At 49.1% G+C, this 21476-nt stretch overlaps 1 protein-coding gene across 2 annotated transcripts in view; it reads left to right on the top strand.

Moving 5' to 3' along the window:
- Positions 1–3209: 3209 nt before the first annotated feature.
- LOC135906835 (protein lifeguard 1-like) overlaps positions 3210–21476 on the top strand; it is a 50696-nt gene continuing 32429 nt past the window's right edge. The window contains exons 1-4 of one of the 2 annotated variants that reach the window (XM_065438430.1): positions 3210–3331; positions 13508–13799; positions 17621–17699; positions 20243–20293. In XM_065438430.1, the coding sequence (XP_065294502.1) occupies positions 13547–13799; positions 17621–17699; positions 20243–20293 (383 nt within the window). In that variant the 5' untranslated portion in view covers positions 3210–3331; positions 13508–13546. The remainder of the gene's footprint in view (positions 3332–13507; positions 13800–17620; positions 17700–20242; positions 20294–21476) is intronic. The other variant, XM_065438429.1, reaches the window with a different exon arrangement.

The raw sequence follows: 21476 nt of genomic DNA on the forward strand, positions 1-21476 counted from the left end.
AATGGTCGTCGAGTGGGGAAGCCAGTTCTATTTTAACAGTAACTGATCACCGCTACTTTCATTTGGCCGCAAGTTTATCCACAATGCATGACACGAAACCAAAGCGCGTGTTTCACGCCCGGCAAACATTTGCTTTCTGCCGATGGCTTGCAAACGTTATCGTATGCATAATGGGTGCCTGCTGCGTCATGCAGTATAAATGCTTCAAACACGCGACCTATAGCTCCGCCGTGCAGAGTCCGTTCAACCAGCGTGAACAAGCAGTGATAATGGCTAGAACTGTAACAGAGTCATTTAAAAAGCTCCGTCAGGCATAAAAACTCTCCTTTCGATGACGCGCACTATGAGCGCAGCGCTAATTTTTCGAGCTTCAATCATCTCCCACGCGTTTTCACGATAAGCCGCCGACACACCACCTTGCCTTTTCAGTATCAGTGCATTGCCTTTAGTAATCTCAAGTGAAGAGATAAGAGATTAGCATGGGACTGAAGGCTTCGAAGTCACCCACTCCAGGGCCCTTTCGGCCGGCCAGCAAGGGTGGCGCATTCATCACGACGATCGGGTTTCCCGACACCTACGACAAATTTCGCTCCCTCAGCACGAACCAGTCCATTACGGACACGAAGACCTGCACTCTGGGAGGTTACACGCTGGCCGTTCAGTGCAAGCTGACGATGGACGAGAACGGAGCAGTGACGGTGCTATTCGTTGTGTACCTGCGAGACGGCGAATGGGACAACCACGTGGTGTGGCCTTTTGAAAAGCAAGTCACGCTCATCCTCGCCCACCCCCGGGACTGCTCGAAGGACATCTCGTCTCCGATACTGTTGGACCAGAAAAGCATGGTGAGGAAACCGGAGCCGGGACTTGAAAACCCCGGTGGTTGCAGCAGCCCTGTGGACTGGGAGCAAATCGATTCTAGCGGCTTTATTGTCAACAAATCGCTGTACGTGAACATCGAACTGAAATAGCGCCCATGTCATTGTTCCGTTGTGTTTTGATGAATCATCCGTTTTAAGGATTAAAGCAAATGCATCCAATCAAGATTAAATTTTAGCATTGATGTCTATTGCTTCGTCTACACAAAGCTATATTCTGTATACCGCTAAATATCCGCATGATAAGTGAATTATGTCTGACTGCCTTAGGGAAAGTGCTTAGTGAAAAATAATTCCCACCATGCCGGCCACATTCCCGTGGCGCGAAATGCCAATAACGCTCTTGTGCACTGCATTGGTTACACGTTAAAAAACGCCAGCTGGTCAAAAACGCCTCTCCACCCATCACGAAAGGACAATGGGAGGAATCCCTCAAGAGCAGCAATCTCCACATTCAACTCCAGGCTGTCCGGAGGGCCCACGACATTGTGGCGGGACTTCATCTCCCGGTCCCATCGTGGGCGGACGCCCCGACTTGACCTTCGGGAGCCTTCGGCTTTGGCTCCCCAAGATCTCAGTCCCTCAGGTCTCAAATAAAGTTCTTGTCATGTCATGGTCAAAATACTCCGGAGCCCCCAGCTGCGGCCTGCCTCATATTCAGATTGCAGTTCGGCACGTAGAGCCTAATTTGCTTTAATGCAGTGCCTGCGAGTAACTTAAGTTTCGGAAAGTTTATGCACCCACGCGTCAATTTTTTCGGAAACCAATTTCGAACTACAACAAGGGCATCAATAACATGTAGACATTCGAAATGTTTTGAAACAGGCTAGCGAGCCGTCCGCAAGTTCAAAAAATGGTCTGTGTGCTGCGCCATCGGAGTTTCGCCGAAATTCCGGCGAAATACTTCGCTTCGTGCCACTAGCGGACCCAGGGCTCACACCTTGGTTGAAAAAAATTGTTCTTGTGCTTTGCCATACTGCTGGTCCCAGGCGAACTTCCCCATTAGGGGCAGGTGCTTCCAAACGTCTGGAACTCCGGCAGTTGCCGAGCACCCGGCCAGGAGCGGGATTGTACCGTTTTTTTTTCTTTTTACCAGCAAGTACCTGGCGGCCCAACTCCACTGCCTCCCATAGTAACGGAGGATGCTCGCCTATTTCACCGAAACTGTGCGAAACAAGGGGCGCCCAGATACCTCCGCAACTCTCTGTAAGCCCCCCCCCCCCTTTTCGAAATGAAAACCAACGTAAACAAACAAGCGCCTGGTCGTGGTACGTCTCAACAATTAGAAAAAAAATGCGGTGTTTTCGGGGGCACCAGGATTCCAACCTAGTATACTTCCCGCCTACGAAGCGGATGCTCTACCATTTCATCACCACTTTTTTTCTTTGGTGGAATTCATTACAGCAACATGCAACACGATAAAACATTCACCAATTGCGCATAGTCATAGAGCGGCGCGCACAATGACAGTCCCACGCAGAAGAGGTGCGAGCACAAGCGAACGAGGACCTCAACGTGGGACCGGCTGTAGCCACAAGGGTGCATTTTATACATATGGCTGTGCAACAAAAACGTGTTTATGATGAATGTGATATTCAAGCATACTGGTACCTCTTTTTAAAGAGGTGCTTATCCTTACCACTCTTCTAAAGCGGAACCTGAATTTCCATCTAAAATTTCACCACCACAGTGGTTGACGGGAAAGCGGTTGGAGACCCAGCTCGACAAGCAGATGGCCCCGAAAACGTGGGTGATGTTCTCAAATTATGCTAATTACGATAAAAAAAGAAAATCATGAGCCATTTCACTGTGTGAATGTCGACGACCAGCGAAGCTGTTTAGCACATGACAAAGAGGTAACACACAATTTTGAGCAACGATGCGAACGCATTTATTGTCTTGATCGGTAGTCATCGTGACGAAACAGATTTATTTTTATGCATCCGCGTTCATTCGTGTTATACATTGGTTATATACATTGGCGCTTTCATTTCGGGAGATATTGAGCCAAGAAATTTGAGACCGAAACCACCGCACCGACTGGAAGTGGGCCAGTGCCGTCAGCGCCTTCGCAGAGGGAGGGGCAGTATGGGAACGCTGGCATGAGGAGCGGCAACGGAGCCAGCTGTGGAAGAAGACGACGACGACGAACGCGCGAGCAGTGGCATGAGCCGCTACTGATGGTGATAGTTATTGCTCACGCATATTTCTTGATGGACACGAAAAATGCACGGAGCCCCAGTCGTAAGTGGCTTCACCGTAAAATTCAATCCCTACTGCGACAGCAGCGACCACAGCGCCACATTTCCCCGGAGTGATCTTGGCATGAAATTCTGCAGTGGGTGTGTGCCATGAATAGAATTCGCGAACAGTGAGGAAGACAAAGAGACGCCGGCTGCCTAGTCCCACTGTTCCACCAGCGGATTGCAGCGTCGGTCTACTGACTTTATCAGGTGAGGAGTTTCCGTTTTCCTTTCCTCCAGTGCAGGGTAGCCAACGATAATCTTATCCGGTTAACCTCAATGCCTTTCCGATCCCGTTTATCTCTGACGGACGCTGGACCCTGGCTTGGTTTCGCTATGGACACGCGTCAGCCATCACTACACTCCGTTCAGCCAGTCTACAGAGGGCTTGTAACCGTTTCTGGTGGAAGACTATAGGATGTCTATGGACAGCCTAAAAACGTACCATCTTGCAACTTATATAGACTGATATCTGCAGCTATTCCGTAGGGAATCTCGAAAAAATATCCTTCGACACTCTTGGTACCGAACCCAGTCAATTTAATCGATGCACTTAGACCAACAGTATCGTGGAACCGTTTCGCGGCATCGCCGTATTGCTCTCGTCAGAGGATTATGAAGTTTAATAAATCACCAGTTGGATACAACCCGTTAGTGCTTCGCCACAAGATAGCTAGTCGATTTTTCCTTCAGAGATAATATAGTAATTGTTCAAATCCCGCACAGAAAATTATTTACGTTCCCAGCCCGCACACCACGTAGGTTCTTCGACTCTTAGGCCTTTCAGCAGATTAATGGCTCAGGTAATGATTTTAATCAATCATTTTTATGTACTGGCACAGAATAAATAAATAACTGTCGATTATTGTCAGGGGAAAGTTCAGTGATAGAGAGTATGATCGCGACTGAACGAGGACGTAGAAAGAAACAGACACACAGAGACAGCGCTTCACTTTCAACCATAGATTTAATTTTCACCCGCATCGATGTATATATACCGTGCGAGCGGAAACAAGCGTGAAGGAAAAAAACATTCAGTGGTGCATATCGATGAACCGTACACGTGTGCAAGGCATGGTGAAAACACATACTGCAATGGTTACAAAGATAAACCGAGGAACCATAGCTCTTTTTCAGATAGCAACACTGAAGGCTTGCTCACGCTCTTTTCCTGTAATTTTGCAATTTCGTAGGCATTCACAATCTCCCTTATCATCCTGCTTTGAGCCTTATACAGAATGGTACTACTTTCAAACAATAGTTTGCAAGAACAATCTCGGCAATGAATACCTAAATGACCCGAGATCACCCTAGCGACATTATATAGATGCTCCTTTATTTCAACTGCCGGTTTGACCAACATACGTTCTTCCACAAGAAAATAATGGCATAGACAACGTTGTGAGTGAAGGTTACAAATTGTTTGAGATGTTCAGTAAAACATACGTGCCCTTTGTTATTCTCGGTATTAACCTGTTTGCATAGCTTCTGAAGACGCTCAGGGGCAGCCAAAACCACGTCCACCCACAATTTGCTGCTATTGTTCTCAAATGATGTGAAATGCAATGAATGTATGGTACCACAGCAACTTTCTTAGTTCGAGCAGTGGCACTGCTTCCATTCGATGTGTTTTTACACTTCCTGCTTACGCCCTCCGCGACAGAGGTGAGCATACGCATCGGGTAACCAGAACCTGTCAGGCGCTTGGCCTGATCTCTGAAACTGGCTTCCACTTTGTGGTCACATGACTTCATCAGTGCCACTGCTCGAGCTAAGAAAGTTGCTGTGGTACAATACATTCATTGCATTTGTCACATCTTATTTTAGTTTGGCCGTTGACTGTCTCATAAAGCACCACGAGATGGTGTAACTTACGGCGCTCATACAATGTTGGGAGACTAGACCTCGAACGGATATCAGACAGTGACACTTGTCTTCTGAAGGCGTTAAAGATACACCTTAGTGTTCCTTTTTGTACTATTTCCAGTTTATCTGTATCAGTTTTTGTGTGTGCGTCCAATACGACATGAACCATGTTTAAGTAGAGGACGCACCAGTGACGTACAAGCAACTAGTTTTGCATTACTCGTACAATGTTCCAGACGTTGCCGAAGCAACCAGAGTCTTTTTGAGGCTGAGAAACTGTGTTTCAAGCACAAAATGCTCTTAGCCCATTGTCAGCGACCTTAAAATGACCTTGAGCCAAACGCCGGAGCATTCATCAGTGTCACTCAAACGAAAATATCCGGGCAAGTTGCGAGAGCAAAGCGAGATCAGCCGGGCAACCAGTCAAGACCGCATTATATACGCTAGCTGCTTCCTAAACAAGTTGCGACAAATGTTGCTTCCGAGTTCTTCCAAATGTTTGTTGACAATATCACTGAAGCTGTAACTTCTAGTACGCTGAAGTTTTATTCGTCATTTCCAATAGGGCGACGTTAAAAATGCAGATACAGGGCACTGTACCCTTGACTGTGATCTTTTGGCACTGAGACAGAGTTGCCTGTGCTCTTTTCAACGCCAGTGGTCCGTGATTTCCGCGGTGCGTCCGGACACGTTCAAGCCGGTAGCGTCCAGCGCATGGCGGATGGCTGTTTGACCGAGGCGAGACTTGTAATGAGGCTCCGCCTGTGAACGGAAGCTATTGAGTCCATGTGGACCAGTGCACAGTATGGCGGGGTGCGACGTGGTGTGGTGGGGTGTGCCGTAGTAGAAGTTACCCATTTTAAGATTGTGGCTAGTATCATCTCCGACCAATCTGTTTTACCGGCAGCCATTTCATGCTTACATCTACTCTCTATTACGGGAGAGGCAGTTTTTGTAATGATATTTACGCCTGTCGACAGGCATAGCGTCGACCTTGATAACTATATATGCATGCGCTAGCGGATTCCTTTTTATTTCTATTTCTTCGTTATGGTCACATTGGAGCACTTAGGTATCTTAAGGCTCATCCTCCAGGTCTGGCACCGTTTTTAAGTTGTGTTAGAGAATTACTTAGCAGCAATTGATCCTCTTTACATGCAATGGCCTGATATATTCGCTTAGGATTTTTGCAACGGCGCCCACAGAGCTGAGGAATCAAAAGCAACAAGCGATTGCTTGAATACAGTAGCTTTCATACAACAGCTCGCCTTCTCCAGTCAATCCGCCGTTCCATGCTCAATAGTCTGCTTGTCGGCCAATCACGTAAGCTCAGCAGCATTGGGCTCAGTCAGTACTCGGAAGTGAGGCCGTTTAGGATCACCGAGTGCTGATGATGCCCGTCTTGTACCCGCCGCGGTATATATATATATATATAAATATATATATATATTGACACGTGTACTTATCTTTATCGGGCAACCACGTTTCGCCGCTTAACAACTGTAATCGCAGAGCGAGGGACGCGCCTGCATGTATCCGACGTTTCTGGAAAGTTATCGACGCTTCTATCCGCGTGTCTGTTGTCGCCGAACCTTGTGTTATCAGATTTCATCGCGTGACACGAATTGTGTAGAACTTTGTGGAAGACACGCGGGTCCCATCAGTTAATCTGGAACATTCGATGACTGATCTATAAAAGCCGACGCGCTTGACCCGCTGATCAGATTTTCGACGATCGCCGAGCGTGTTCGCCGCTATCGTTGTGCTTTAAGTGTATCCCGTTTTGTGGGCACAGGTTCGCCCAATAAAAGCTAGTTTTGTCTTTCACAGTACTGCTACTGTGTTCTTTCTTCACCGTCACTACCACGTGACATCTGGTGGAGGTGCTTGTGCGTTCATGTACCGAACGCCCCCGCAAAGCCGCGATCCAAGCCCGAAGCCCGAGGACAAAACCAACGTCGCCCAAGACCAGCGAGCTAGCCGCCGGCTGCAAGGACTGCCCCCAGAGCACGGACTCCTACCTGAGACGTGCAGGAAGATCACCACCAAGTCCACCCCAATGGCAGCCCCAGCATCCCCCGTCGTGCTACAGCAGCCCAGGGAGCCTCCGACGTTCCGCGGTTCAACGTTCGAGGACGCAGAAAGCTGGCTTGAGACATACGAGAGGGTCGCTGCTTTTAACAACTGGAGCAGCGAAGACAAACTGCGACATGTCTTCTTCGCATTGGAAGACGCTGCCAGGACGTGGTTCGAGAACCGAGAAGCCACCTTGACTACCTGGGAGCTGTTCCGAAGCGGCTTCCTGAAGACATTCACAAGCGTCGTACGCCGAGAACGAGCCCAAGCACTACTGGAAACCCGAGTGCAGCTGCCCAACGAGACCACCGCGATTTTTACAGAAGAAATGAGCCGCCTATTCCGCCACGCCGACCCGGAAATGTCCGAGGAAAAGAAAGTCCGGCTACTAATGCGTGGTGTTAAGGAGGAACTTTTCGCCGGTATGGTACGAAACCCACCGAAGACTGTCGACGAGTTTCTTCGCGAGGCCACTAGCATCGAGAAGACACTCGAGATGCGAAACCGGCAATTCGACCGCCGCACCAACGCTAAAAACTATGCCGGAGTTCAATCACTGGCCTCCGAAGACCTGCGCGAGGCTATCAGGACAGTCGTACGAGAGGAGCTTCAGAAGATCTTCCCGTCGTCGCAGCCTCAAGTGGCCTCGATCGCTGACATCGTCAAAGATGAGGTTCAGCGGTCGCTTGGAGTCCCGGAGGTGCAACCTCAATTACCGCAACCCCAACCCGAAGCGATGACCTACGCCGCCGTCGTACGCCGTCAAGGCCCTCCTCAGCGACCGCGCCAGGGCCCTGTAACGCCGCAATTTCGTCGTCCGCCGCCGCCGCCGCCAGCACGACCACCCGTCGCCCAGCGCACCTACGCGAGGAAGACGGACATTTGGCGTGCTCCTGACCACCGCCCGCTCTGCTACCACTGCGGAGAAGCGGGTCACGTCTACCGACGATGTCCGTACCGGGAGATGGGACTGCGAGGTTTCGCCGTCAACGCGCCGCGTCCACAGCTTGGAGAGCGCCCACGTGACATCGCCGACTACCTCGCCGCCACTCAGTGGAGCCCTCGACGACCATCCCGTTCGCCGTCACCAGGCCGCTACCTGTCGCCGCAGCGCCGACCGTACACCGGCCCAGCCCGGGGCCGCTCTGCGAGCCCATATCCGGAAAACTAAAAGCAGCAACCGATGGAGGTGCGGTTGCTGTTCGTCGAACTGACGAAGATCCTCCGCCGCCGACGAAGACGACGAAGAGACCATCTCGACGACCTAATGACGACACGCCGCCGTCCCGAAGAAGTCGGGAAGCCAAGACTACACCGACGAAAGACGACTTGACGACGCAACGTTCCAGCTTCAGTTCAACACGACGCAGCCGTGATCCGACGCCAAGACCCAACTGCAACGCCAGACAAAGAACAACCGACCTCGACGTGCTTCTCGACGGCCACGCAGTCACTGCCTTAGTCGACACAGGGGCCGATTACTCCGTAATGAGTGGACACATCGCCGCCCAGTTGAAGAAAGTTAAGACCGCATGGGAAGGCCCTCAGATTCGAACCGATGGAGGACACCTCATCACGCCGACTGGGATCTGCACGGCAAGAATAACCATTCATGATCGGACTTACCCTGCCACCTTCGTTATCCTCCAACAGTGTTCACGAGACGTCATTCTCGGTATGGACTTCCTCAACCAACACGGCGCAGTCATCGACCTGAAGTCGAAGTCAATAACACTGTCGGAAGATCATGCGATACCGCCGGAGAGCCCTCGTAGTCACCACGCCTTGAGTGTGCTCGAAGAGCAAGTGAGCATCCCGCCTCGCTGCAGCATTGTTATTTCGGTCAGCACCGAAACACCCGCTGACGTAGAAGGCGTCATCGAAGGCGACCAACGTCTACTGCTAGACCGTGAAATTTGCGTCGCAAGAGGGATCGCTCGACTGCATGAAGGGAAAACTGAAGTGTTGCTGACAAACTTCAGCCAGGAGTTCAAGCACATCAACAAGGGCACGACGATCGCGTACATCGAGGAAATTCTGGAAACAAGTAATGCGTTTGTCCTCTCGGATTCCGCCGCATCTACCCCGACGACTGTGGTTCCCGAACCAGACTACGACATTAATCCAAATCTCCCTATGATTAAGCAACAGGAGCTCAGAAGTCTGCTCCGACGATACAAAGGCTGCTTTTCGACGTCATCGAGGATTCGACAAACACCAGTCGCCAAACATCGCATAATCACCGAGGAATGCGCTCGACCACTCCGTCAGAGCCCTTACCGCGTTTCGCCGCGAGAACGCGAAGCTATAAGAGAACAAGTCGACGAAATGCTGCGCGACGACATCATCCAGCCGTCGAAAAGCCCATGGGCATCCCCTGTTGTCCTGGTGAAGAAAAAGGACGGAACCCTGCGTTTCTGCGTCGATTATCGTCGTCTGAACAAGATCACAAAGAAGGACGTATACCCCCTCCCACGGATAGACGACGCATTGGATCGGCTCTGCAACGCCGAATACTTCTCGTCCATGGACCTCAAGTCTGGCTATTGGCAAATAGAAGTCGACGAAAGAGATCGCGAAAAGACCGCCTTCATCACCCCAGACGGCCTCTACGAGTTCAAGGTTATGCCATTCGGACTGTGCTCGGCGCCTGCAACGTTCCAGCGCGTGATGGACACGGTTTTAGCAGGATTGAAGTGGCAGACCTGTCTCGTATACTTGGATGACGTCGTCGTCTTCGCCGGAAATTTCGACGTTCACCTTAGGCGGCTTGCAACAGTACTAGAGGCCATCAGGTCATCAGGACTTACTCTGAAGCCGGAAAAGTGCCGCTTCGCTTACGAGGAGCTTCTATTTTTAGGCCACGTCATCAGCAAATCTGGAGTCCTCCCCGACCCGCAGAAGACAGCGGCCATAGCAAAGTTCCCGCAGCCGATCGACAAGAAGGCAGTGCGTAGATTTTTTGGCATGTGTGCCTACTACAGGCGATTTGTCAAGAACTTTTCGCGCATCGCTGAGCCGCTGACGCAGCTAACTAAATGTGACGTCGGGTTCAAGTGGGAAAAGCCGCAGGCCGACGCATTTCAAGAACTCAAACGACGCATGCAGTCGCCGCCCGTACTTGCGCACTTCGACGAGCACGCCGATACCGAAATCCACACTGACGCCAGTAGCCTAGGCCTCGGTGCCGTCCTAGTCCAGAGAAAAGATGGACATGAACACGTGATAGCTTACGCTAGCCGGTCGTTGTCAAAAGCGGAAGGCAATTATTCTACAACCGAAAAGGAATGCCTCGCCATCGTTTGGGCTACAGCGAAATTTCGCCCTTACCTATATGGCAGGCCATTCAAAGTCGTCAGCGATCACCACGCCTTGTGTTGGCTAGCGAATTTAAAGGATCCCTCTGGACGGCTGGCACGGTGGAGCCTCAGACTACAAGAATACGACATCACTGTAACATACAAGTCCGGACGAAAACACTCAGACGCCGATTGCCTATCACGTGCCCCCATTGACCCGCCGCCGCAAGATGACGAGGATGACGACGCCTTCCTTGGAATAATAAGCGCGGAAGACTTCGCCGAACAACAACGAGCGGACCCGGAGCTTAAAGGCCTCGTCGATTATTTGGAAGGGCACACCGACGTTGTCCCCAGGGCATTTAAGTGCGGATTATCTTCCTTCACGCTTCAAGACAGTCTACTCGTGAAGAAGAACTTCTCACCAGTCCGCGCCAATTACCTTCTTGTTGTCCCGTCAGGACTTCGTCCAGAAGTATTGGACGCCCTACATGACGATCCGACCGCTGGACACCTCGGATTTTCCCGGACACTATCGAGGATACAAGAAAAGTATTATTGGCCGCGCCTGACCGCCGACGTCGCCCGTTATGTCAGAACATGCCGAGACTGTCAGCGACGCAAGACACCGCCGACAAGGCCAGTCGGATTACTACAGCCAATCGAGCCTCCTTGCCGGCCATTTCAGCTGATCGGGATGGACTTGCTGGGACCCTTTCCGACGTCAATAACCGGAAATAAGTGGATCGTCGTGGCGACGGACTACCTCACCCGCTTCGCTGAAACAAAAGCACTGCCGAAAGGTAGCGCAGCCGAAGTGGCGAAATTCTTTGTCGAAAACATCCTGCTGCGACATGGCGCCCCAGAAGGCCTCATCACCGACCGAGGCACGGCCTTTACAGCGGAGCTCACCCAAGCCATTCTGAAATACAGTCAGACAAGGCACAGGAGGACAACGGCCTACCACCCGCAGACGAATGGTCTTACGGAGCGGCTGAATAAGACCCTCGCCGACATGCTAGCGATGTACGTCGACGTCGAACACAAGACCTGGGATGCCGTCCTGCCGTACGTAACATTCGCTTATAACACGGCGGTACAAGAAACAACACAGATCACGCCGTTCAAGCTGGTCTACGGCAGGAACCCGACGACGACGCTTGACGCCATGCTGCCGCATGTAACTGACGAAGAGAATGTTGACGTCGCTAGCTATCTCCAGCGCGCCGAAGAAGCCCGACAGCTCGCCCGCCTACGGATCAAGACCCAGCAGCGTACCGACAGCCGACACTACAACCTCCGACGACGCTTCGTCGAGTACCAGCCCGGCGACCGTGTTTGGGTATGGACCCCGATACGCCGGCGAGGACTCAGTGAGAAGCTGCTGCGACGCTATTTCGGACCCTACAAGGTCATTCGACGTATTGGCGCACTAGACTATGAGGTCGTGCCAGACGGCATTTCGCACTCACAGCGGCGCCGCGCACGATCTGAAGTGGTCCACGTGGTGCGCCTTAAACCATTTTACGGACGCTGATGAACTTCCTTAGTTTGTTGTTTTCTTTGATACGAGTGCTTTTCTTTGTTACTTTCGTTTGTTTGCAGCATCGGGTCGATGCTTTTTAAGAGGGGGGTAATGACACGTGTACTTATCTTTATCGGGCAACCACGTTTCGCCGCTTAACAACTGTAATCGCAGAGCGAGGGACGCGCCTGCATGTATCCGACGTTTCTGGAAAGTTATCGACGCTTCTATCCGCGTGTCTGTTGTCGCCGAACCTTGTGTTATCAGATTTCATCGCGTGACACGAATTGTGTAGAACTTTGTGGAAGACACGCGGGTCCCATCAGTTAATCTGGAACATTCGATGACTGATCTACAAAAGCCGACGCGCTTGACCCGCTGATCAGATTTTCGACGATCGCCGAGCGTGTTCGCCGCTATCGTTGTGCTTTAAGTGTATCCTGTTTTGTGGGCACAGGTTCGCCCAATAAAAGCTAGTTTTGTCTTTCACAGTACTGCTACTGTGTTCTTTCTTCACCGTCACTACCACGTGACAATATATATATATATATATATATATATATATATATATATATATATATATATATATATATATATATATATATATACACTTACGGAAACAATGGGGCTGCACGGCCTTCCCAACTTGGCTGTATTATGGCGCCTTATAGCTTGCGTACGCATTGCCACACAGGCTAACCTGAATGCGCAATTATAAGTTTTCCTTGCTGTAAATTTGATGCGGATGACTCGGTAATTCGAAGCAATCCCTACTTTCTTCGAGTGGCCAGCAATGATTCTGATGGCCTTCAATATATTCGCGGTGTTGCAGAGCACAAAAATGCAGAAGGCTATGCACATAGTTAAAGGCTGCGTTGGGCAGAAACCTCAGCTTGGCAATTATGAAGCTGAAAACGATGATACGACGTCCAGATTGCGTACTTCTGCGAAAGTATGAATCAAGGAAGGAATCGCAGTTTAACCTGACCTGTTGGCACATGGGTACCGATGCAGTTTCTTTCTCCGGGATTAGGGTAGAGCATCATGGGGACGAGAAGAGGGTGCAGACAAGGAAGGGTGTAGATATACACGGAACGGGTCCTGCTGCCTTTGAGTTCGGGGGCCCCGTTGCGTATTGCATGCTTTCCGTCTTGCTTTTTGCCGAGAAAAGCTTGTTGCCACAATACAATAGTGACACGTTATGGCGACCACACGTCACTAAGACGTCAACGGCTTCTCGTACGCTCCGAAATCACGTTGCAGTATCCTTTCCATAAATCTCACGTCGGCGAATTGGTGTGCGAACCCAAACGCGGTCACCGGGTCCGTATTGCACAAAGCCTCGTCAAAGATCGTAGTGTTGAGTACTCGATCGCATGCTGATTCGTGATACGCCAGTCGTCAAGTTGTCAAGCTTCTTCGGTGCTGTAGTTCGGCGAGAACATTCGGCTAAGTCCATATACGTGACGACAGCTTTTGCGCCAAGCGGTATCACTGTAGTTCTTAGCTGGCGAAAAACAACCACTGGAAAAAAGCATATGCGTGATGCAGTGCTCTTTTTCGTTACCGCATACTCATGGTACACAATGACGTCTTCTGTTTTGCCCGCGTACATTACAGATTCGTCGCCTAGGACACTTCTCTAAATTTTGTATCAAGATGAGACAGCCCGCCCCCGCCTATGGCCCCGCCCCTGGCCCCGGCTACGCCCCTGGCCCCGGTTATGCCCCTGGCCCCGGTTATGCCCCTGGCCCCGGCTACGCCCCTGGCCCCGGCTACGCCCCTGGCCCCGGCTATGCCCCTGGCCCCGGCTACGTCCCGAGTGTGCGAAGGGCATCTGATGTCGAAGCGGGCATACCTCCCGCCGAGTCCGCCATGGAAAACCCATTCGCCGACAAATACGTACGAATAGGTGAGTTCGTGAGCATCGCTCCTCTCACAAGTCGTTTTTAGTTTAACGTAAGCCCGAAGACTTTTCGTAGGCGGAGCGCTGGTGGGCGAGAAGTGCTCACGAAAACGTTCGGCCCTCGTCTTGCGGTTCGCAGCACCCATTTGCCCATCGCGCTTGTCCGTATGCAGCAAGCGGGCAGGCGATGCGCCTAGTAGGCGCGTGCCTACAAGATGTTGCGTAAATAAGACTCACAGATATACCGGACGATGAGCAAAACGAGATCAAGGTGAAAGCAGGAGCCGACATTTTGACAAGTGGACTTGTCTTCTTGCGCCTCGAAGAAGACAAGTCCACTTGTCGAAACGTTGGCTTGTGCTTTCGCCTTCTCCTTTTGATCATCGTCATGAATTTCCATCTCCCGCCTTCCCCGTGTTTTTTCCCTAGATAGACCGGAGTACGTTGTCATAGCGCTGGATCTCTCAGACTATAATTTTGAGCATTTCGTGACATTTCGTGGTGGATTGATCGCAACGCCACATTTGGGTTCCTTGCTTGCCTGTTTTGCGAGAATAATTAAGCAAATGTACTTGTGGCGAAGCCAAACGGGGAGTGTGGAATTGCCACAGGCATTTGAGCGCACATTCCTGCTTTTTATTTTTTAACGCGACCCAAGGCCACTCCTGGCGGCGGCAGAGAGTCCCTTTGCATGTACACGAATCAACAGCAAAGGGACGGTGCTCTGCGCTCCTCTGTGACGCCTGCTTGACCATAACGTTCCTGCATACCACTTGCACTTACCGCTACCGTGCCGGCCTCCGCAGGGGCGTCTGCTTCAGCAGGCGTTTGGTGTGTTGCGACACCACGTACCCGAGCACACGAGCGTTGGACCCGCCCGCGTGTAGCCATGTGCGGCTTAGCCATGTACGGGGAAAGGGCGATCCTGGGGTTGAGCCGATACCGGGTGTTCGGACCTTTAAGGCTACCCGCTGGAGGCAACACACGTCTTTGGCCTCTGATTCACTTAGACGGCAACCCCAAACTGACCCACCCTGGGGAAATCGGTAGTGGCCTTTTCCTGTGTCTCTCTCCCTCCAGCTTTCGTCTTTCTCTCACTTTTCATCTTTCCTGTCCTCTCCTAGCTTCCGCTTACTTCCAATTTTTCAGGCAGCAAGGGTTAACCTCGTGTGAATAGCGAACCTAGGTTATTTAATATTTGGTTATAGTGGTAATGTACGGCTGGCGTTTGCAGGCCGTGTTTCACAGGTCCTGCAGCGTCCCTTGTAGGACTCCACGGTGAGTGGCTGGCGTTACTGCCGAAACCTCACAATGTCTTTATGGATAGCTCCTTTCGTTCACTCCCTGATGCCTTCAGAAAAGAGGGCGCCCCGATGAAGTTTTTCAGTTTTCCGGACGCCAAGTCCACAACTTCCCACGTTTCCATGCAGTTCACTCGGAAAAACCCGGAAAACCAGTGCGCACCATTTCACCGTTCCTTGTATTAAAGAATTTGATTTATGTTTTTGGAGCCGGTTATACAGCAACCAGGATGGCAAGCGGTGATCTCCTCCTGGAGCTCCGCGATAAGAAGCAATATGGGAAACAGCCGAAACTAGTGTCATTTGGGGAGACCTAACTAAAAGTAACCCCGCACCGTACTATGAACACCACCCGCGGCGTTGTGTCGGACGATGACTTGCTGGAGCCCACTGAGGCTGAACTCTTCGAAGGCTTCAGTGAACAGAATGTAATCAAAAAAGAATTAAGATTAGGCGAGATGGCAAAGAAATCCAAACCAAGCACTTGATAATCACCAAGGATCAAGTGTCCTGCCCGAGTCAATCGAGGCAGGGTAAACCAAGCTCCGTATTAGGGCATATGTGCCCAATGCGCTCAGATGTTACAAATGCCAACGTTTCGGCCACAGTTCGCAAAGCTGCCGAGGCCGTCAAACCTGTGCGAAGTGCAGTGCCCATGAACATACTGCTGCAGCTTTCGAGAACGCTCTTCATTGTGTAAACTGTGAAGAAGGGCACGCCGCATACTCGCGGTCGTGCCCACCCTGGAAAAAAGAAAAAGAAACTGTGACGATAAAAGTAAAGGAAAATATAAATTTCAGGGAAGCAGGCAGGTGGTTTTAATACCTTCCCAAAAAAACCTTTGCCGATGTGACGCGTCAGGGGGCAGCGACACAACGGCTTCCGCTGGCTGGCCGACCCACAAGCAATGAGTCGGCAGTTATGCCATCTGCCCCGCGGCGGTTGCAGCTAGCGCTGCTCCGTCAACCCAGAAGAAGGGACCATCGACCTCGAAGGTGGGCGCAGCCAAGGCTGCCTCACCCTCCGAGGCCCCTTCCAGCGCTGGCAACAGCCGGCGTAGCCCAATCCCACAGGCAGCCCCATCGACATCCAGGCTGGTGGGCGCAGGGGTCTGTCTTGCCCTCCAAGGCGGGACCTTCCCTGGTAACTTCTCACTCACAAGAGCACGTGTCCGGCGCCTCACAAGAGGCAATGGACACTGCACCTATACTCAAGGCGCACCAAGCGCCTTAGGAGCAGCGAGGCTCCTTCGAACGCTCCAAAAAGGGCGAAATCCCCGTTACAGGGCCTGGAAAGAGCTCTGTAATCTAAGCCATCACTTCTATTTCTGTATACACAGCAACAATTTACTTTAAATATAGATCCACAAATCCTTCAATGGAACGCCTAAGGTCTACTTAGAAACCTTGGTGACGTACAAGAACTCATCCACAAACACAATCCAAAAGTGCTGTGTTTACAGGAAACAAACTTAAAATCCAAACACACAAACTTTCTCCGAATGTATGTTACGTTTCGCAAAGATTGCGATGATGCAGTCGCATCACAAAAACTAGCTTGCATAACTATTGTATGGTCACAAATTGAGTTCACCTCTTCTTGTCTATAATCTCATCGTGAAAAATACGTCAAGGAATTCCTTGAGAGCATGCAGAATAGCACTAGCCATTTCATTTAAAAATATATAATAATCAGTCAAGTCTAACCCCGATAAAACTCGGCCTTTCGTTGCAGCGAATGACCAGTCGCCGTGATATTTCCCTTCTGTTATTATTTCATGGATTCCTTCACACAGTCGGCCTATCCGTATCAAACCTGAAAAAATGCATCCTCAACGTCACAAAGATTTAACCATCAGTTCAGCTACGCCCAAATTTATAGTAATACTCACGCCTTTAATTTTTCAGCTTTGCCCCGTGCGGATCTTTTATGGAACGCTCTCTTTCGCAATCTTGTAATCGATCAGTATATCATTCCAATCGTTTAATACGTCTTGCTTCTTTTCTTTTCTTTCCTGCATTTCTCTACAAGCTAATAAAAGGATTCCAGTGATCCGGATTCGTTCTTTCTTTTTTGGATACTGCAGTTGTTACTATAGTATGAATGTTCCATACTGCTGCAGACAAAATGATTATAATGCTGTTTTTTAAACGTGTTATTGTGTTTACTGCTTTTAATGTTGCTGCTCTTGATATTGCATTTGCTAATATCGTGCTGATGCTTTATTTTTGGTTTGCTTCCAAATTCCTTACGAATATGTTAACGTATTTCTCCCCTTACACAACACCTTCTAGAAGGCCTGTGAGATATTTGTAAATAATATAAAAATAAAATAATAATAAAACCAATAATACGATATCATAGAATTCAGTAAGACATAAAGAACAGTTTCTGCTAAGCAAAAAAAAATATAGTAATAACATACATAGTTTCCAATATTAGGCTGTGTTTCGAGCATAGCCGCTTCAAACGAAGCATTCCTATTCATGAGCTTCCTTTTCTTTTCATTTTTTTTTTGTTACGCAGGTTTCATCCGGAAGGTGTACGCGATTCTCTCCGTGCAGATGCTGCTAACAACGGCCATCGTCGCTGCTTTTGTGTTTGTGTAAGCAAGCAACGCCGTAAATACACTTGTTTTTTTTTTTGCGTACCTGAGTGTTCGTAAACAAAGAAAAAAGCGAATAGAATGATGCATATTGAGAAGAAAAGCGTTGAGTTCTATATGGAACAGCAACTTATTTGGCAACGTAAAAGCGACACTCAGAAAAAAAATATCTTCCAATCGAATAATACCAACGTTATCTTTATCCTTTGTAAGGGTAACTGGGCAGCCTGCATTACTTTCAGCGAATGCGTGATCGGATCTCGCGTGATCGCACGAGAGCGACAACGGACGGGGAGCCGGCGGCAGCAAAACCATTTCCAGAGATTCTAGGCGTGAACTGACCACCCATAACATCAGAAAAAAAAACTCTGAGTTAGATGCACTACCCAGTTTGGAATTTATAGGGATGATGCCGCGGTGGCGTTCAGGAAAGAGACGAGAGCTTACTTGATGAAAATCGAAATAACGAATCGCAGGTTTCCTCAAGGCGTAATTCCGAAGTGTGATAACCGCGCGCCCTTCTCAAGGGTCGCAGCAAGATAAGCACATCCCAAGGAGTGATGGAACGGAAAATGATAGGCGCCACGTCGGGAGATTGTCGCGGCGCTACTATTTGAAAGCACACGCACGCAGCTTAAATTTTAGATAAGAGTACATGTCACACTATCTCTCGAGCTCATATCTAAATGCACAGGAACAAAGAAATCGCTTGGCTCGGCATCCAATGCGCCCAACTTAAAGAAGAAGGAAGATAGTCTTCTGACCTTATGGAGAGTATTTATATCATTTTTGTCAATTTCTTTTATGAATAGTGAAAAATTCGAAAAAAATTCCTACTGAAGCACTCAGTTTACGACTATGTAACCTAATCAAATAAGATCGCAGTCTTGTGAGCTTTCGCCATTCAGACGTATAAAGTGGCCGACAATTACGTAACATGCATCGCTCAAAAAAAAACCTATAATTTATGAGTAGGTCTCTTGCGAAACGCTCGTAAACATTCTTACAACTACAATTAGGCTCTGAACTCAAGCATTTTATTTGTCCTGATAGATTGATCTAATAAATGGCAGTAAACAGTAGCGCTATACCTGTGATCGGTAGAGTTACGAATTTCAATATTTGTGCTCCAATTTTGTTACACCGAATTCCGACAGCATTGGCGGAAAGAAACTTCAGCCCTAAATTAAATCTTTGTTGCCCACAATCGGTTGAACCTAATTCCTCCGTTTATGTAGACTAAGTGTTATTCAAATCACCTTAGCCGCTGTCAAAAGAGAGTATTGCTTAGTTTCATATCTCACTGCATAAAGAAATTCTAGTAGGCCCCAATGTAGAGCTACGCGTACAGGTCATGTAATGCGTATACAATAGACATGCGCGGCGTATAAGGGCGACTTAATGAACGTCAAAGGACGGGAAGCAGAATACAGAAGGCAAGCAGTTAGATCACGTTAGCGCTGCAAGTTCATGTTAGCGCTGTGAAGCCACTCTGGGTATTTTTCAAGGACATCAGGAGGTTTCCATTAATAACGCGGAAATAACTACCATACTGAAGATGAGAAACTGAAGGTGATCATGGAATGATCAAAAATTCTATTAGGCCCCAATGTAAAGCTACGCGTACAGGCCATGTACTGCGTATACAATAGAGATGCGCGGCGTATAAGGGCGACTTAATGAACGTCAAAGGACAGGAAGCAGAATACAGAAGGCAAGCAGTTAGATCACGTTAGCGCTGCATGTTCATGTTAGCGCTGTGAATCCACTCTGGGCATTTTTCAAGGATATCAGGAGGTTTCCATTAACAAGACGGAAATAACTACCATACTGAAGATGAGAAACTAAAGGTGATCATGCGATGATCAAACGATGAATAAACAATGGTTGTCGCACGTATGTGCTAAGGCCAGTTTTTATCATGTTCGATTGGCTTACTTGCTAAAGTATGTATTTGTAAGCACTGGCAGGTAATGCGGATTTCAATGCGTGGAAGCTCCGTCGTTGATCAGAGCGCAAACAGGGATAGCCGCCAGTATAGTTGACATCAGGAGAAAAAAGTGGAGCTGCGCAGGCCATGTAACGCATAGGGTAGATAACAAGTGGACCATTAGGGTTACAGAATGGGTGCCAAGGGAATGGTAACACTGTCGAGGACGACAGAAGGTTAGGTGGGGTGGTGAAATTGTGAAATTAGCATGCGCAAGTTGGAGTCAACTAGGGCAAAAGGGGAGCAATTGGAGATCGCTGGGAGAGACCTTCGTCTTGCAGTGGACATAAAATTAGGCAGACGACGACGACGATGACGATGAATTATGATGATGATGATTACGATGATGATGATGATGAATTCTCCCGTGCATAAAATTAAACGGTTTAAGTGGGAACCATTTTGGTTGTACCCACACTTCCATCTTAAAGCCTATCTCGAGTGTCTCGTGTGTTGAACATGTAGCACAGATTCGCTGGGGCGAGATGAAGACAGTCCGCATGGAGGTCGTGGTAGCAACGTGGTTAAGCAGTAACTTATTTCTCATTCGCAGGCCGGAACTCAACAAGTTTGCGAAGATGAATAGCTGGATTATGATTGCCGCGTAAGTAGAACGAGTTTTGCGTGAACTCTAGGCCCCAGCATCTACGCACCGCTGCGGCTTTTGGAGGTTAACCCCAACCACACAAGCGCCACCGTATACTTCGCAAAGCGGCTTCCGAGGTTACACCGGTGCTCATTTGCAGAAGGGCAGCGGATTGGGCGAGTTGGTGTTCCATGGTAACAATAAAATTCAAACAGCGCTAGACGACATGACCAGAAAGAGGAGGAGACAAACACGGCGCTGAACTTACAACTGACTTATTTGAAGCAAGAAGTCAACTTATACGTACACATCTGGGCACGCATGCGCCTGGTCATACATCGGTGATCAGATACAAACTCCTGACAGCCAACATACGCACGCGATGTTTTTGCCTTGCAGTCTACCCTTTATGCAGCTATCCCATTTCTTTCGCTGACAAGATTAAAGATGTTTTGCTCACGCAACTATTAGATTTTCTGATGGAATGCTTCAGCGATTTCTCTGGTAGTCTTGTCACAATGAAATAATAACAATTGTGTATCGTTAAAGAAGAGTACGCATCTACAAATACTGCAATGCTTTGCCAGGTTAGTGTCTTTTTTGTCCAATAATTTGGCATGCTCCATTACTCTAATATTGATGCAACGGCCTGTCTGGCCTATGTAAGTTTGACCACAAGATAAAGGAATTTTTAGACAGCGCCCTTCCTGCAACTGATGTACTTATTGACATGATTTACCTTGCAGGCAGCATTCCGTCTAAAGCCTTCCTGCTTCCTCTGAACTGCTGCCCCTAATTCGCCCAGCTTCATCGGAGCTCATCAGCTCCTTGCGACGAATGTTTATTACAGATTGGGCTATAAGCTATGACACTAGAAGGTTACGCGTAATCACAGGAACAAAGCCATCATTCGATGATGATGATCATTTGCATTCTCTTTAAAACGGTGCGGGGACGAATGTTCGCCCTGCCTACGTATTTCCTTCATGTTTTACTGCATTTATCACCATCTAGCATTCTGCCTATTCAATCTCCATCTTTCGTATCGGAAGCCTCTATCTCACTATATTGTCGATCATACCTACGCTGGCAACGACCGCGGTTCTATCAAGCTTTTTCCTGCTTTTTTTTCGTCAATATTCTAAAGTGCTCAACAGTGAATCCTTCCATTTTCTTTGAATCCCAACGCCTTTGGAAGGTG

The sequence above is a fragment of the Dermacentor albipictus genome, chromosome 6 (assembly GCF_038994185.2).
Source record: "Dermacentor albipictus isolate Rhodes 1998 colony chromosome 6, USDA_Dalb.pri_finalv2, whole genome shotgun sequence".
In the NCBI taxonomy this organism is placed as follows: Eukaryota; Metazoa; Arthropoda; class Arachnida; order Ixodida; family Ixodidae; genus Dermacentor; species Dermacentor albipictus.